The following is a 14,253-nucleotide window of genomic DNA, read 5'->3' as shown; positions in this document are numbered from 1 at the left end:
CACGCATGCAAAAACGCACGCACGCATGCATTTTCGCTCGGCCGTACGCAATGCTAGCGATAGTACAGTACCGTAACAGTAGCTCTGATTGTAATGAACGTGGAATCCACGTACGAATCACGGACGCTCGTGATAATGAAGTAGGCCGTGTTGGGGGCCAACGCTATGGGAGGATTGCGGACTAACCACGGCCACAGACTAAACATGGAAAGCAGACGGCACTACGCGTATTTACGTATATTGGTCAAACGAATACACCTGTGTCTGAAATTGAAGACATGTGGGTACCCGTTCATTAGCACCCATGATTATTTACTTGTGCCTCACTACCGAGAATACACCCAGAGATACATTCTACTAGCTCATTAGTCATATATAAGCATTCCGGGACAAACAATTCTCTGCTAAACACACGTAGCAACATGTGACGTTGCCTAACCGAATTCGAGGCTATTTTGCTTGGCAACCAATTTAGCGTTGGCACCAGATTACCAGATTTACGGATTTCCATTAGACATTTCTTAGTAATTAGCAGTGATATTGGACAAACTAATACGCGTTTGACTATAAGGTAATGTACTTATTAACTACAGAAGGTGCCAGTTACTGTAGCACTCGTCAACTTTGTATAATGAATGGGCCTATTATGCCTTTAACATATAGGGCTATCCTACCTAGTTTACATTAATGTACAAGCTTGCGTAAATAACCAGGGTAATAGTGTAGAACATCTACGATAGATAAATGTACGCTTTCACGCATTAAACTTGGCCACACTGTCCCCGACACCAATGACGTACTGGATAATGAATATACACTATGCCAAGTTACACAGCATTCTACAACAACACGCAATTCCAACTGCCGACTGCAAAACGCAATCATCTACTTCTTATCCGACGATACTTTGTAGCCATTTGATTGTGCGTACTGCTTTGCCATCTGCTGGTACATGGACACAGCTTCCACGGTAGAGGCTACGCTCCTGTGTGGGGGTGGTGGTGGGGGAGGGGGCGCCAAACTCTTTGGTGTCAATGTGCTGGCAGGCCTCACGCCACTGCCAAAGCTTCCACCGTACATATTTCCCACTTTGTTACTATTACCCTGGCCAATGGCTGCACTCAGTAGCGACTGCGGAGACGAGGATTGGTAAGCACTACTGCTACTACTACCCGCAAGCAACGACTTGTGCCCATCTCTGCTTCCCTTTTCGACATAAGCTCCGGAATACGTCTTGCTGCTACTATGCCCCCTATCATAGCTTCTATCGCTAGCTGCATAACTACTTCTATGTAAGTCTATGTCTCTACCTCCTCCTCGACTGCTGCCGTATCCTCCGCCCCCGAAGCTACGTCCACTGTATGATGACCCGGAGCTACGACCTCCTCCACGACTGTAGCGATTTCGACCTGCGAGCAAAGAAAAGCGAACATCAAGCAGCAGGCTTTACAGAGCAGCGATAATAAAAAACAACAACCCAGTGCTGTCAAAACTACTGACACGAGGTCACACAAAATGCTGCTGCAGCGTTCCAAACTACTCCTTCCTACTGATCGTTTTTATAAGATCTCGGACCATTTCTAAAAATGATATGAATTTCAGCCAAGATCCAGGATTTCAAAAACAAACATCTCGGCAGGCACGTCAAACCTTTTCCCGTTTATGACGGGTCGCCCAGTCAACTAAGATAAGAAACACCAATAGGGCACAGACGCAAGCATGGTTCGCTACCACCGTCAAACAACAGACACAAAAAGTGAGAGACAGTGGAACCCGATTAGAACGGACAGACACGACCGACGAGCAAGCGCTGTAGCTACCTCGGCATCTTCGTCACAGAAAAAAAAGGCAACGAACGGACATGGAAGACGGAGGACGAGGAAAAGGGGCGACGGATGGATGGACGTGAGACACACTCCACTCACTTCTGCCGCCGAGGGATTTGCCCATCTCGACGAGCTGATACAGCTTTGGATTGACGACCTGCTTGGCCTCGTTGAGGACAGCAACGAGATCCTTCGCCTGCCGCATGTTCGACATCGTGAAGAACGTGTACGCGGTGCCCGTGTTGTTGCAGCGGCCCGTGCGGCCGATGCGGTGCACGTAGTCCTCAGACGAGTTCGGATAGTCGAAATTGATAACAAACTTAACGTCCTCCACATCTGCAATTGGGCGAAAGTTTGCCGTGTCAGTGACGAGTGTCGACGAACACTCTCGCGCGCTACTTTTCGTCTCGGACGCGTTGTCAGAAACAGCGCTAGTTGTGACATCACGAGTATAGGCGGCTCAAACTTTTTGCACATAAATTGCTGGTGTGCAAAGGTTATGCCATCTTACCCTTACGATAGTCACAACTATTTATGTCTCTGACAACGGGCCTCTGGTCTCCACACGGACGGGCCGTTGGGAATACCGTAAAAAGCCAAGTTAAATTATTTTCGGGCAGAGAAAAAAATCAGTTACCACTCTTGCCACACTGACACAGATCCCTCCCCGAAACCCCAAAACATGGAAAGCTGTAAGGAAGACGGAACACTTCAAATTAGTTCAATGTAAAACAAACTAGCACAACCCCTTGCCTAGCATTTTAACACTACTGTTATGTTTTTTGTTTCTGGCATCTCACTGCAGTGCTTACCTGGTTTCAAGTGCAAATAATTCGACCGCGGCTGCAATGCACATCTCTCTCCGGGTTTGATCCTTTATTTTATAATTACCAAAGCGGGGCCCGCAGCAGTGACGCCCCAGATTGACGACAACTAACGCGGGCCTCCCAGACAGCTTTATTCATGCTAGCGGCTAAACAGCCCCATCTGCTCAGACTCTTTCTCCGTAGAACTAGGTCCTGGAGCGGCCGATGGCTAATCGGCTATACAAGTCTGTTAGCTCAGGAGGCTGGTCGTGCGCACACAGCCAGTCACTGTAAAGTTCCTGGACACTTGCACGCACACACACACAAGCATATTCGCTTGGATGCCGCCCTCTGACAGATGGTTGTTGTCTGCTTGCCGATATATATATATATATGTGTGTATGTTTTTGGCAGGATCAAACGACATGACTTCGAAAAGTCACACGGAGGTATGCACATTACAGTTGGCATTGAAACCGTGCTGCTGCTAGCAGCGCACATAGCAACATCTTCTGCTGCTGCGTGCGCAGACATGATTCGCGGGCCAGCCGTCACGACAGACGCAATAAGTTCCGAATGGCAGCAACTGCCGTTTCCGACCCCCAACAACCTGTTGCCGCATCGATGGTTTCCACGACGACGAGTGAAGGACGAGCATCCGGACATGACATGGCGTTGAGAGGGCGACGATCAATTCACACACTATATTGCGACCGCACGGCATTCCGCACGAGGGTGGGGCATCGTACACACTACCAGTTTGTGCCCAATGGGGGACCTGTGCAATTTCCATACAACACAGGATACTTGCTGCTCTACCTAATGCGCCAGTTCATTTGCAATATATCTAAACCCTTTGAATCTCAAATGCCTTCAGTCGCGAATTGGAGAATCGGGATAGCAAGCCGGTCATCGCTAAACCGAACACTGCCTATCAAGCTTATTAGCTCTGAACTTATCAAATATAAATCAGACCTGACATAGAATATTTAATAAAAAGATGAAAAACTAAAAAATTTTTGTGCATTAAAAACTTTGGCTTGAAAATTTTTAAAAGGAAGAAACAAAATGGGTTCTTATGTGAGCGCTTGCTACTCTTAGCTGCAATCAGGCAGATTGCTCCCCCACCACTGCACGGGCAACTACAGACAACCTAGGTCTCGGAGAAGCACGAGTTGATGGAACCTCAAAGCAGCAAAGCGTTCTGTCATCACATCACATCCCATCAGCAGTAGCCTGTACGTGTCGCATCCGTTAGAGAACACGCCGCACGCGGCCGTAGCGCGAGCACACCGGCGCTCTGAGAGCGGACCTGTACAGCTCTGCTGATGACGTGCGCGTGCGCCAGCGCGACTAGTTCCACCAACTGCAATGCCCCCGCGTTTCGCATGGGGCTCCTGCAAAAAGAGAGCAAACTGCATTGAAAGCGGCGACTAGGCCTCGCCCAGCTGCGCCCGCGCACGACTCCACTGACGCCAGGAGCTGCACGGTCGCAGCGTAGCCTTGCCCCTAACCTAATACTCAGCATGGTGACGTAGGCAACAGCTACCAGGGATACAGAAATTTGAAGTTCCGCCCAGAAATTAGACTGCTGCGCTACATTCGGGAGGGAAAAGCGAGGAGAGTCACTGCCAATTACTATGCATTTGATAACTAGGCTCCTGGCACTCAAAGGGTAAATATTTCCGACTCACGCATTCTAGCTTATAGTTACTGCCAAAGTGGACCTTATTTGGGAAGGAGGGGGGGCTTTGGTGGAGGTGCACACGGAACCATCTGGAGGTGTCCGCACTTCCTCCCGGAAGGATTACACGATAGCAGCCGAGCCGCAGTGAATGCGTGACATCTCGCATCCCTCTCTGCCTTTCCTTGGTCATGCCTGGGGCCCGCCGCAGATTCACTCTACAAAATACTCGAAAAGTATGAGTGGAGAATTAGTCTCATGCTCACAGATCACGCCCCTGGCAGTGCAACAAGCCCTGCGTGGGTGCACACTCGTCTGTTGGCCTCTACCGGGTGCCCTTTCAATCCCCCATCGCCCCACTCGCAACCCAAACCCCATTCCCCCTGACTTCCCTCCCCCCACCCTCTAGCAAAATATACACAGAATCGACAACGAATTGCATTCGAAAGCCACACGGAATCGCGACTGCACGTCTTCCTTAGTGCTAGTCACTGCCCATCTCTACGATGCCGCACTAACAGTAATTAGTCAGTTATTAATCACTGGAGCCTCAGGTGACCATGCAGAAGCTTGTAAGCAAGCATCCCACTGAAGAGGCGCGTCGCATGATCGGCAGGTTTCGATGCAATAAAACCACAGCTGCCTGGCGCGATGCCAGAAAAGCCGCACTGTACAAACCTAAGCCACGAGCAGCAACGTCTGTAGCCACCAGGATTGGTGCGCGACCCATTCGGAACTCTGAAAGGTAAACGATGTGGTGTGGTTTGTGACGATGTCATATTATTCATGGATAATGCTCTCTCACTTCATATAGAAACAAGTCAACAGAATACACAGGGTTAGACACTAACCATTTTAGTTCAATAGTCCACAGGACTAGTAAAAGAAAAAATGTTCTAGTCCTTCCAAGATTCTACTAGTCCTGCCGAAGGACTCTTACTAGGCACAAAGTGATGAGCATTGTGATTTGCCGGAGGGTAGGAGGGTGAAGCTCCCCTTCTGCTAGGGGTACAGGCGGTCTTCCCCCGGGTACAAGGGGTCTCCCCCAGAAAGGTTTTGTAAAAGACATTCAATTGTATAAAATATACGTAACTTTGATATATGGATCATAAGAAAACAAATGTTGTTCCCAGCGCCTTGTATCGGCTATCGCCGTAATGAACCTCTGGCAGGCCTTGTCGGTGAGGTAAGTGCTGCCGACATCCAACCCCTTGGCCTTGTCAAGCTGGCACAGCTTGACATAATCAGTGTAGGGTCTGCTGTTTTTTTTCCAATAGCATGTGCATTTCTAATTAGGATATTCAGTTTTGCTATTATGGCCTTGTTCATTAAAGTTAGTGTTTTTGCCCCCACTGTTTCGTGAACAGGCATGGTCCTTGCATTTCTTTTTGCTATGATCTTTATGTGCCCCTCAGAAGCATCATGCGCTTTAACAGTTTCCAAACGATAGGTTGTAGTGCCGGTGAAAAACTACCAGACATACAGCCTGCACCACAGGTCATGCATACCCTTGGCCGGTTCATACTCTAGCCACGGGTATGACGATTTCCACGCTGGCTGGAACGCACGCATCCTTATATCATATATATGCTAGCCATCTAATTTCTCCTCCTGTGACTTACGTTTGGGAGGTGGAGGACGAGCTCCGTCCAAATACTTCCACATAACAACCTTGATGTTAGTATTGGATAAGGATGACCTCTTGTATCACTACTATAGATAACTATTTGTATCGACTGCTTCAAGTAAAACACGCATGCGATGTGGTTGCGATGTAAATACCTCGCTATGAGAGCGTATAACACATTAGTTGTGTCATTTATACGATCAGACCATTTGTTCTATGTCAACAGCTACTGTCAAGCGATCGATCGGTAGACTGGTTCGTGGCCCCTTTGTTTAACAATGTTTGTACTGTCATAGGCAGGCTTTCATTTTTAAGGGGCGCGATCGCGCTCGCGCTCCACCGCGCACCATAAATTGTGCCATGGTGCGCGCATCATCGCGCCTCATAAAAGTAGTTGAAATCGCGCACCAAAAGTCTGTGTATTATGTTCAGGCCTCGACGCTTATTTTCAGATCTGGTTGTCCTGTCGGGCAACAAGAAGCAATTTTTACTTGTCCGAATTTTGATTTTACTTGTCCAAAATTTACTTGTGCAATCTATGAGGCGTTAATGTCCTCTTTTGGTTCAGTGCATATCATATTATCAGGAGTGTATAATCATTAAGAGACTATAATTATAAGATAAAATAGATGATATATATAGATATATATACATATATAACATATATAGATGAGATGTAGACATCTACTATATAATAGTGGAAGGAGCCGAAGTGTCGTTTTACGTATCTCCTCCGAAACCGTGCCGCGTGTGCTCGCGCGAATCGAGCTGGGCGCCCCTTCTGGAGCGTCCCTAATACATTCCGCTACGTTAGAACGCGATTTTTCGACGTTAAAGTGACTTTTTTCAGGCAAGTTTCCCTAAAAAGTTATGTGCGCCGAAGAAACTTCGGCATTCATCGGCGAACCCGCACCAACTTTTAGATCGCGCAAAATCCGCATGCAATGCAGTCCAAGCAGAGTGAATTGACGTCTGCTCATCGCAAACCCGCACCAAATTTTAAGATCGCCAAGTCCGCATGCGCAGTCCAATCACAGGCATGTGAATCACCTGCTACCGCAACGTGCACTGGTGTGTGCGTCGGTGTGTAACAACTGTACTGTTATGTATGTATGTATGTGTGTGTGTGGTGTGTGGTGTGTGTGCTGTGTGTGTGCTGTGTGTGTTGTGTGTGTGTGTGTGTGTGTGTGAGAGTGTGTGTGTGTGTGTGTGCTGTGTGTGTGTGTGTGTGTGTGCGCGTGTGTGTGTGGCGTGTGTGTGGCGTGTGTGCTACAACTGTACATGTATGTATGTATGTATGTGTGTGTGTGTGTGTGTGTGTTGTGACGTGTGTGTAGTGTGTGTGTGTGTGTTGTGTGTGTGTGCGTGTGTGTGTGCGGTGTGTGTGTGTGTGTGTGTGTGTGTGTGTGTGTGTATGTATGTGTGCGTGTGCGTGTGCGTGTGTGTGTGTGTGCGCGCCCGTGTGTGTGTAAATGTGTATGGGTGCGCGTGTGATTGTGCGTCGCGCATGCCGTATGTGTGGTGAATGAGGTGTGTGCCGTGCGTGCGCGGCGTGTGTGCAAACATTTGACAACGGAGAGTGTGTAACGCTGCCGCGCTTACCCGGCTCCCAATGCTCTACATTTTTAGACGCCGTTTCGAGTTGTCTAAGAGCACACACATACCCACACTATACATGCCATAAATATTTTGAAATTGTGTTAAAATATTAATGCTGTTTTCTCACGGGTTTTAATGATAAATAGCTATACTAAATGTAGATTAAAGGTATAATAATAGCATTTATTAGGTGGGCCGTCACCTAGCATAGCAAGCCACACTAACGCACGTACGGCACGCACGCACGCCCACCGGCACGCGCACACACGCACACACCAAAGCCATTGCGGCTGCGGTGTATATAAACAGCCAATCACTGCCGCGCACAGCTGTGAGGCGAAACCCCAACGAGAGACGGCTGCAGTTGTATGTGTGTGTATGTGTATGTATGTGTGTGTGTGTGTGTGTGTGTGTGTGTGTGTGTGTGTGCGTGTGCGTGTGCGTGTGCGTGCGCGTGCGTGTGCGTATATGTGTCTGCACGCCCGTGTGTGTGTAAATGTGGTATGTGTGTGCGTGGGTGCGCGTGTGATTGTGCGTGCGTATGCCCGTATGTGTGTGAATGCGGTGTGTGCGTGCGGCGCGCGCCGGTGTGTGTGATGGTGTGTTGTGCGCGCGTGTGTGCAAATATTTGACAACGGGAGGTTATACCCGTGCCGCGCCGTCCACTGACTTTCAAGAAAATATATCTTCCAAACTACTCAATACATTTTTTTTCAGATTTCAACTTATCATTCTGCTTCTGAACCAGAATAATCATTCTTCACAAAAATAATATGTAAATAAGTCAAATTTACTATGAAAATCACCTCAATTTCCCTTTTTTTGAAAAATTACTCATTTTAAGGTAAAATTTTCAGATTTATATGATATATTAGACAACTTTTTATAAAACAAATCTATTGATATATGACTGCAGAGTGTTAATATGTAAGTATTATTCAGTTTACTGTAAATAATCTCCAACTAAAAGTAGAGAGATAAATGGTATAAACCGCCATCCTCAAAATCAGACCACTAGCAACCGTCTGTCTGAGACGGTGTAATAGCACTCGCGAGCCGGCGGGCTTAATACGGCGTCGATTGTGTGCTTTATTTAAGATCGCCAACTCGCCATGCGCGTCCAATCACAGCATAGGCAATTCACCTGCTACGCAACGTGCCACGGTGTGTGCGCGCGTGTGTACAATGTACAATGTATGTATGTATCGATATGTGTGCTGTGTGTGTGTTGTGTGAGTGTGTGATGTGTGTGTGTGTAGTGGTGTGTGTGGTGTGTGCTGTGTGTATGTGTGTGCATGTGTGTGTGTGTGTGCGTGTGTGTGTGCGTGTTGTCGTGGCGTGTGTGGTACAACGCTAGCATAGTATGTATGTATGTATGTATGTATGATGTGTGCATGTGTGTGTGTGTGTGAGTGCTGTGTGTAGTGTGTGTGTGTGTGTGTGTGTGTGTCGTGTGCGTGTTTGTGCGTGTAGTGCGTGTGTGTGTGTATGTGTGTGTGCTGTGTGTGTGTGTGTGTGTGGTGTGTGTATGTCGTCGCGTGTGCCGTGTGTGTTTGTGATGTGTGTGCGGCCCGGTGTGTCATGATAAATGTGGTATGGGTGGCGGCTGACATTTTTAGGACGTTTCGATATGTTTAGAGAGCACAACACATACCCACAATATATATACCATATAACCTTTAAATTGTTGTTAAACTAATTCAACGTGCTTTCTTCTCAGCGGGTTTTAATGATACTGTAGCTATACTTAAATGTAGATTAAAAGGTATAATAATAAGCATTTATTAGGTGGACCCTTCCCTAGCATAGCAAGCACACGCAAACGCCCGCCGACGCACGCACGAACGCACGCACGCACACGCGGCGACCGCGCACAACGCACACACCAAAGACATTGACGGCTGGTGCATAACAAGGCCAATCACTGCCGCGCCAGGTTGTGAGACAAACATTTAAGACAACCCAAACGAGATACGCTGCGAGTTGTATGTGTTGTGTATGTGTTGTGCGGTGTGTGCGGTGTGTGCGTGGTGAGGTGTGTTGCATGTGCGTGCTGCGTGTGCGTGTGCGGTGTATGTATGTATGCGTGTGTGTGCTGTGCGTGTGTGTATGTATGTATGCGTGTGTGTGCGTGTTGCATGTGAGGTGTATGTGTGTAGCTGAAAATTGCGTATGTGTCGTGCTGTGGCGTGCGCGTGTGATTGTGCACTGCCGACCATACCCCTGGTGCTGATGCTGGTCGAATGCTGTGTGGTGCGCGTGCCGGGCGTGTGTGGCAAGATATTGACACGGAACTTTGAACTTATTAATAATGCTTCGTACAGAATGATATTTTCAAAAATAATTCTACAATAAGTGAAATGGTGTACTATGAAATTACCCTTTCCTTTATTTGAAAAATTGTATGCTAATTTTAAGGAAAAATTTCAGATTTATATATATATTTTAGATACTACTCTTTAAACAATATTGATATGTGACTCAGCTACATATAGTATTTACTGTACAAATTACATCCTCAACTAAAAAAAAAAAAAAAAAAAAAAAGGAGAGATAATGGTTAAACGCTCCAATCACTACCCCACTCAAAACCGTTGAGAGGACGTAATAGCTAGTATATATATATATACACTCCTTGATATTGTTTTGGCCAGATCCTGCGTGGCATATAGGTGCGCACAGTACCTAGGATGTGTCTGACAGGTGCCGTGCGTATTTACACTTACAGGTATATATACCGTAATTACTTGTTATGAACGCGCTTTTTGTACACAACTTCAATAAAAAAAACTCAGGGGACGCACTTTATAGACGAGGTAAGAAATTTGTTAACTGTACAATAGTTTGTACCAACTCTTCCAATGCAGAATATGGGGATGAGACTATATAATATACATGAATTTACTGTATACACGAGTAAATACAGTACATGTAAAATCGTATGAAATTCCAATTTTATGTTTGCATGTGCACGCGCTCATTGTGGTGTCGATTACAATTGCAAGGTTTTTCCTCAATCACAGGGAGTTCGTTTTGCTGTCGGCCCTCTCATGCCCCGCGATGGCCGAACCGTACATATTCAGTAACTGAATATGCCCCAACAACTTATAAACCAATCGTAACCACCAGCCGCAGTACATACAATCATGCAATGCCGCCCCGGCCAGGAGGTATGCATTGCGCCGCTCTGAATAATTTCTGTATGTGAATAACCAGTGGGTTCGCAGCGCTGCTTTTTCAAGGACCTTTTAAACGTTGAAGTGAGAATGTGTGCGATAGCGCGCCTGGTCGAGGATGTTAGGAAGATTAAACAACTAGAACTTTTCAGTTTGTCGAATTCGGGCACATAGGCAAGGAGAATAACTTGTCCGACATAGACTTTCAGCTTGTCCCGGGCAAATCGGACACGTTAGTGTCGACGCTGATGTTGAAATAGGTCCATTTTACAGGGATGTAGAATCTTACCGGGATTCCGGCGGAAATCGGCGGATTCCAGTTCCGCAGGGTCGATTTTGTGAAACACGTCCTAAAATCCGTTTGAGAGAAATTGTAGGGGGTTTAGAATGTACAAATTTTCATTTTTACAGTCAACAGCCTCTATACAGTAAACTTCATGTGAATACCATTGTATATAAGTTTGCTTTACATATAGACACGGCAGTTAAGTTTCTGTATTGAGATTGTCAGACTTGGCCAGGTGTGCGTTTATTTGACGCTCAAGTGGTGTCGTTGTGTATGACGCGCGCGTGCTACGCAGGCCGTAATATATTATAGCGTACGCGATCCGATCGATCGGTACATCAAAGGCGCCGCCGGCGTCACGCGTGCCTTGAAGGTAGTTTTCCCTGTCAATAGAGTTGCAATGGGATCTGCGAGCCTGACTTGAGTATTATCTAGCCAAACTCTTGTTTCAGTAGCCAATGAGAATGCACGTCTTTCATAACGACCCTTCGTCGTATGCTTATAAACATCTGGGCAGACGGCTTTAAGGTGTGATTTTTAGTGGAGCTCTCATCATGCGCTTAAGGATGTGATTTTTTAATGGAGCTCTTGCGCATCATGCTCTTAAGGTCGTGATTATGGAGCGTAAAAGACCTATATGGTTTTAGGGAGGGTCATTAGTAGTCGCTCATGTACTTTTCAAATCTGAAAGCCCTGCATAGTGGTTAGCATTGCAGAGCGCTGCTACGTCTCTATGTACTAGCGGCGTTCAACAGGAAAAACTTGTTGAGATGCAATGAATTATATATAGCTCTTTAGAATCTTGGTTGAGAGAAGCGCCCGCGCGGCGCGCGCGCGCGCGGACTATAGTAAAATCGCGATGGAGAGATGGTAAATTGGGACGGGTGAAGGACGGGGAAAAACAACTAGTCCGGCAGGACTAACGGCTTATGGCATTTTACTAGTCCTCCTTCATTTTTACTAGTCTCGGACTAACGTTAGTGTCGAACCCTGATACAGGTTAATCATCTCAGTACAAATACACACCATCCACAGTAATCAACACAAATGTGAATCGATAACATACCACTGAGTGCAATCTGCATGCAAACGTTTGAAAAATGGAGACTTACCATTCAACACCCAATCTCTCTCCTGCTGAGCCTTGTCACCGTGAATGCACATGGCAGGCCACCTGAAACAACAATCACACATCCGTAAGCAAGTACTTCCATAGCATAGCTTTACGGGTAGAAGAGCTTTTCTCAGTCTTCACGCAATTACATAGCACTGTTCTACGACAATACCTACATTCTAACCAAACAGAATTGGAAACATTTATTGAGACAACATTATAGGCAGAATTTCTCGGACAAAATTCTTATGCAAATATGTTTCAATTGTTTGGTGATGGCAGGTGGTAATTATACCATATCCTGATGATACGAACTACTTCCTATTATGTCACTTTCCTTGGTAATGCACACATAGCACTTTACTTTAATACAGACCAGTAGTACCATGAATGCTTCACTTACCCGTCACGCCTCATCTGTCTGGTCAACTCGTCAACACGTCGCTTCGTCTCCACAAACACCAATGTCTTGTTCTCCTTGGTGCCCATGATCTCTTCGAGCAGCTTAAGTAACCTGTACAAAGTGAAATGACAACACGTGAGACTCAGTCCTTGACTCGGTCACGACTCTCATACAGACATTCAATTATTGGTCTCATTCATAGACGTTCAGCCATACATCTCATACAAACATTCACTCACAGGTCATTTACATGTACACAGCCATAGCATTCATTTACATGAATTTATCCCATTCTCATTTACAGGCAAATAGTTCCAAGCATCAACCCATGTGCTTGACATTCACACCTGCAATTTAGTATCACAATTCCGGCACCGGTTTCCAATTCCCATTACTAAACGTTGGTTATGAGATCTACACCATTAATACCTACTTATGTCACAAATTGAGGCCGACAGGCTTGAATTACACATGCTTTATCATTATTGTAAAGATAGCGAGATACAGCATGAGATCTTAATACTTAAACATACAAAACCACTGAACAGTACACTGAAAATCCCAGTTCAACTGGATAAGCACAACCATGTTACACTGTGTTACACGACGACTAATCGATTGACAGCTGCGACTCACTTGGAATCCTTCTCGTGGTCCTCGCACACATCTACAATCTGCATGATATTGTGGTTAGCGGACAACGTCAGCGAGCCGATGGTTATGTGGACATACTCCTTCAGGAAGTCTTCCGCCAAGGTGCGCACTTCCTTCGGCCAGGTAGCACTCCACATTAACGTCTGCCGATCAGGCTGTCAAGAGATGAAACACAGAGGCAACTTAAAATTATGAATTCTATACTTCACAAAACACAAAACGTCGGCTACCGCGCAGCAGATACAGAACAAACGCAAGGCCTTCCTTTGCGTAACTACAATAAATAGCTGTACGTATAATTAAAACGTCTGTGGTCAAAAAAATCAAAAGTTATGATTGCCATGTCTAGAATTTCACAACTTTTCTATCACGTGCAAAAGTAATAACATTCTGCACTCACGATAACATAACTACGTCAACACGTAACCACAACAATGATTACATAATAACGTCAACATAATTATTTACTTAATTGTGGCCATGGGTTGTAAAAGGCAAGAATATGACTCACGCGAATCTGTTCGATGATCTTTCTGATCTGCGGTTCGAAACCCATGTCCAACATTCGGTCAGCCTCATCCAGGACTAGATAGGTTGTGCGACGCAAGTTGGTCTTGCCTGCCTCCAGGAAATCCAGTAGCCGGCCAGGTGTCGCGACTATAACCTCAACACCTGCAGAGGTGAGAAAGCCCCGGTAACATTACAAGCACATACCACAAGAACTACATACTACATCAAAAGCCACCCCTGCAACCCCACTGCAATATCGACATCCTGTTACGCCAACATGTACACCCAATGTCAAGTACGCCAAATACAAACAATGCCTCTCTCACAGTGTTGGTGGTGCATCTGAATGCACCTTTGCCTCGGAGATAATTGGAGCCATTACATACCCCTTTCCAAGTCTCTGATCTGTGGACCCTTAGGTGCACCGCCGTACACGCACGTATTACGTATTCTTGATGTCGACCCGAACGTATTGCAGACCTCTTGCACCTGCTGTGCCAGCTCACGTGTCGGACACAAGATTAACGCCTAGCAAAATACACAAAGAAATGCCACATGAAGAGCCGAT

General features: G+C 46.2%; 1 protein-coding gene across 3 annotated transcripts in view; it reads right to left on the bottom strand.

The window, feature by feature from the left end:
- LOC106812121 (probable ATP-dependent RNA helicase DDX5) overlaps positions 1 to 14,253 on the bottom strand; it is a 22,933-nt gene that overhangs the window by 2,502 nt on the left and 6,178 nt on the right. For 2 of the 3 annotated variants that reach the window (XM_014815904.1, XM_014815903.1), the window contains exons 6-13: positions 14,072 to 14,213; positions 13,687 to 13,847; positions 13,158 to 13,330; positions 12,522 to 12,632; positions 12,117 to 12,178; positions 4,995 to 5,054; positions 1,926 to 2,162; positions 1,311 to 1,409 (exon numbers count right to left, since the gene is read on the bottom strand). In XM_014815904.1, the coding sequence (XP_014671390.1) occupies positions 1,311 to 1,409; positions 1,926 to 2,162; positions 4,995 to 5,054; positions 12,117 to 12,178; positions 12,522 to 12,632; positions 13,158 to 13,330; positions 13,687 to 13,847; positions 14,072 to 14,213 (1,045 nt within the window). Of the gene's footprint in view, positions 1 to 1,310; positions 1,410 to 1,925; positions 2,163 to 3,036; positions 4,030 to 4,994; positions 5,055 to 12,116; positions 12,179 to 12,521; positions 12,633 to 13,157; positions 13,331 to 13,686; positions 13,848 to 14,071; positions 14,214 to 14,253 lie in introns of those variants that run through there. The other variant, XM_014815905.1, reaches the window with a different exon arrangement.

The sequence above is a fragment of the Priapulus caudatus genome, unplaced genomic scaffold (genome assembly GCF_000485595.1).
Source record: "Priapulus caudatus unplaced genomic scaffold, Priapulus_caudatus-5.0.1 Scaffold609, whole genome shotgun sequence".
Lineage (NCBI taxonomy): Eukaryota > Metazoa > Priapulida > Priapulimorpha > Priapulimorphida > Priapulidae > Priapulus > Priapulus caudatus.
The sequence above is the reverse complement of the archived record's forward strand: the minus strand, read 5'-3'. Positions and strand labels throughout refer to the sequence as shown.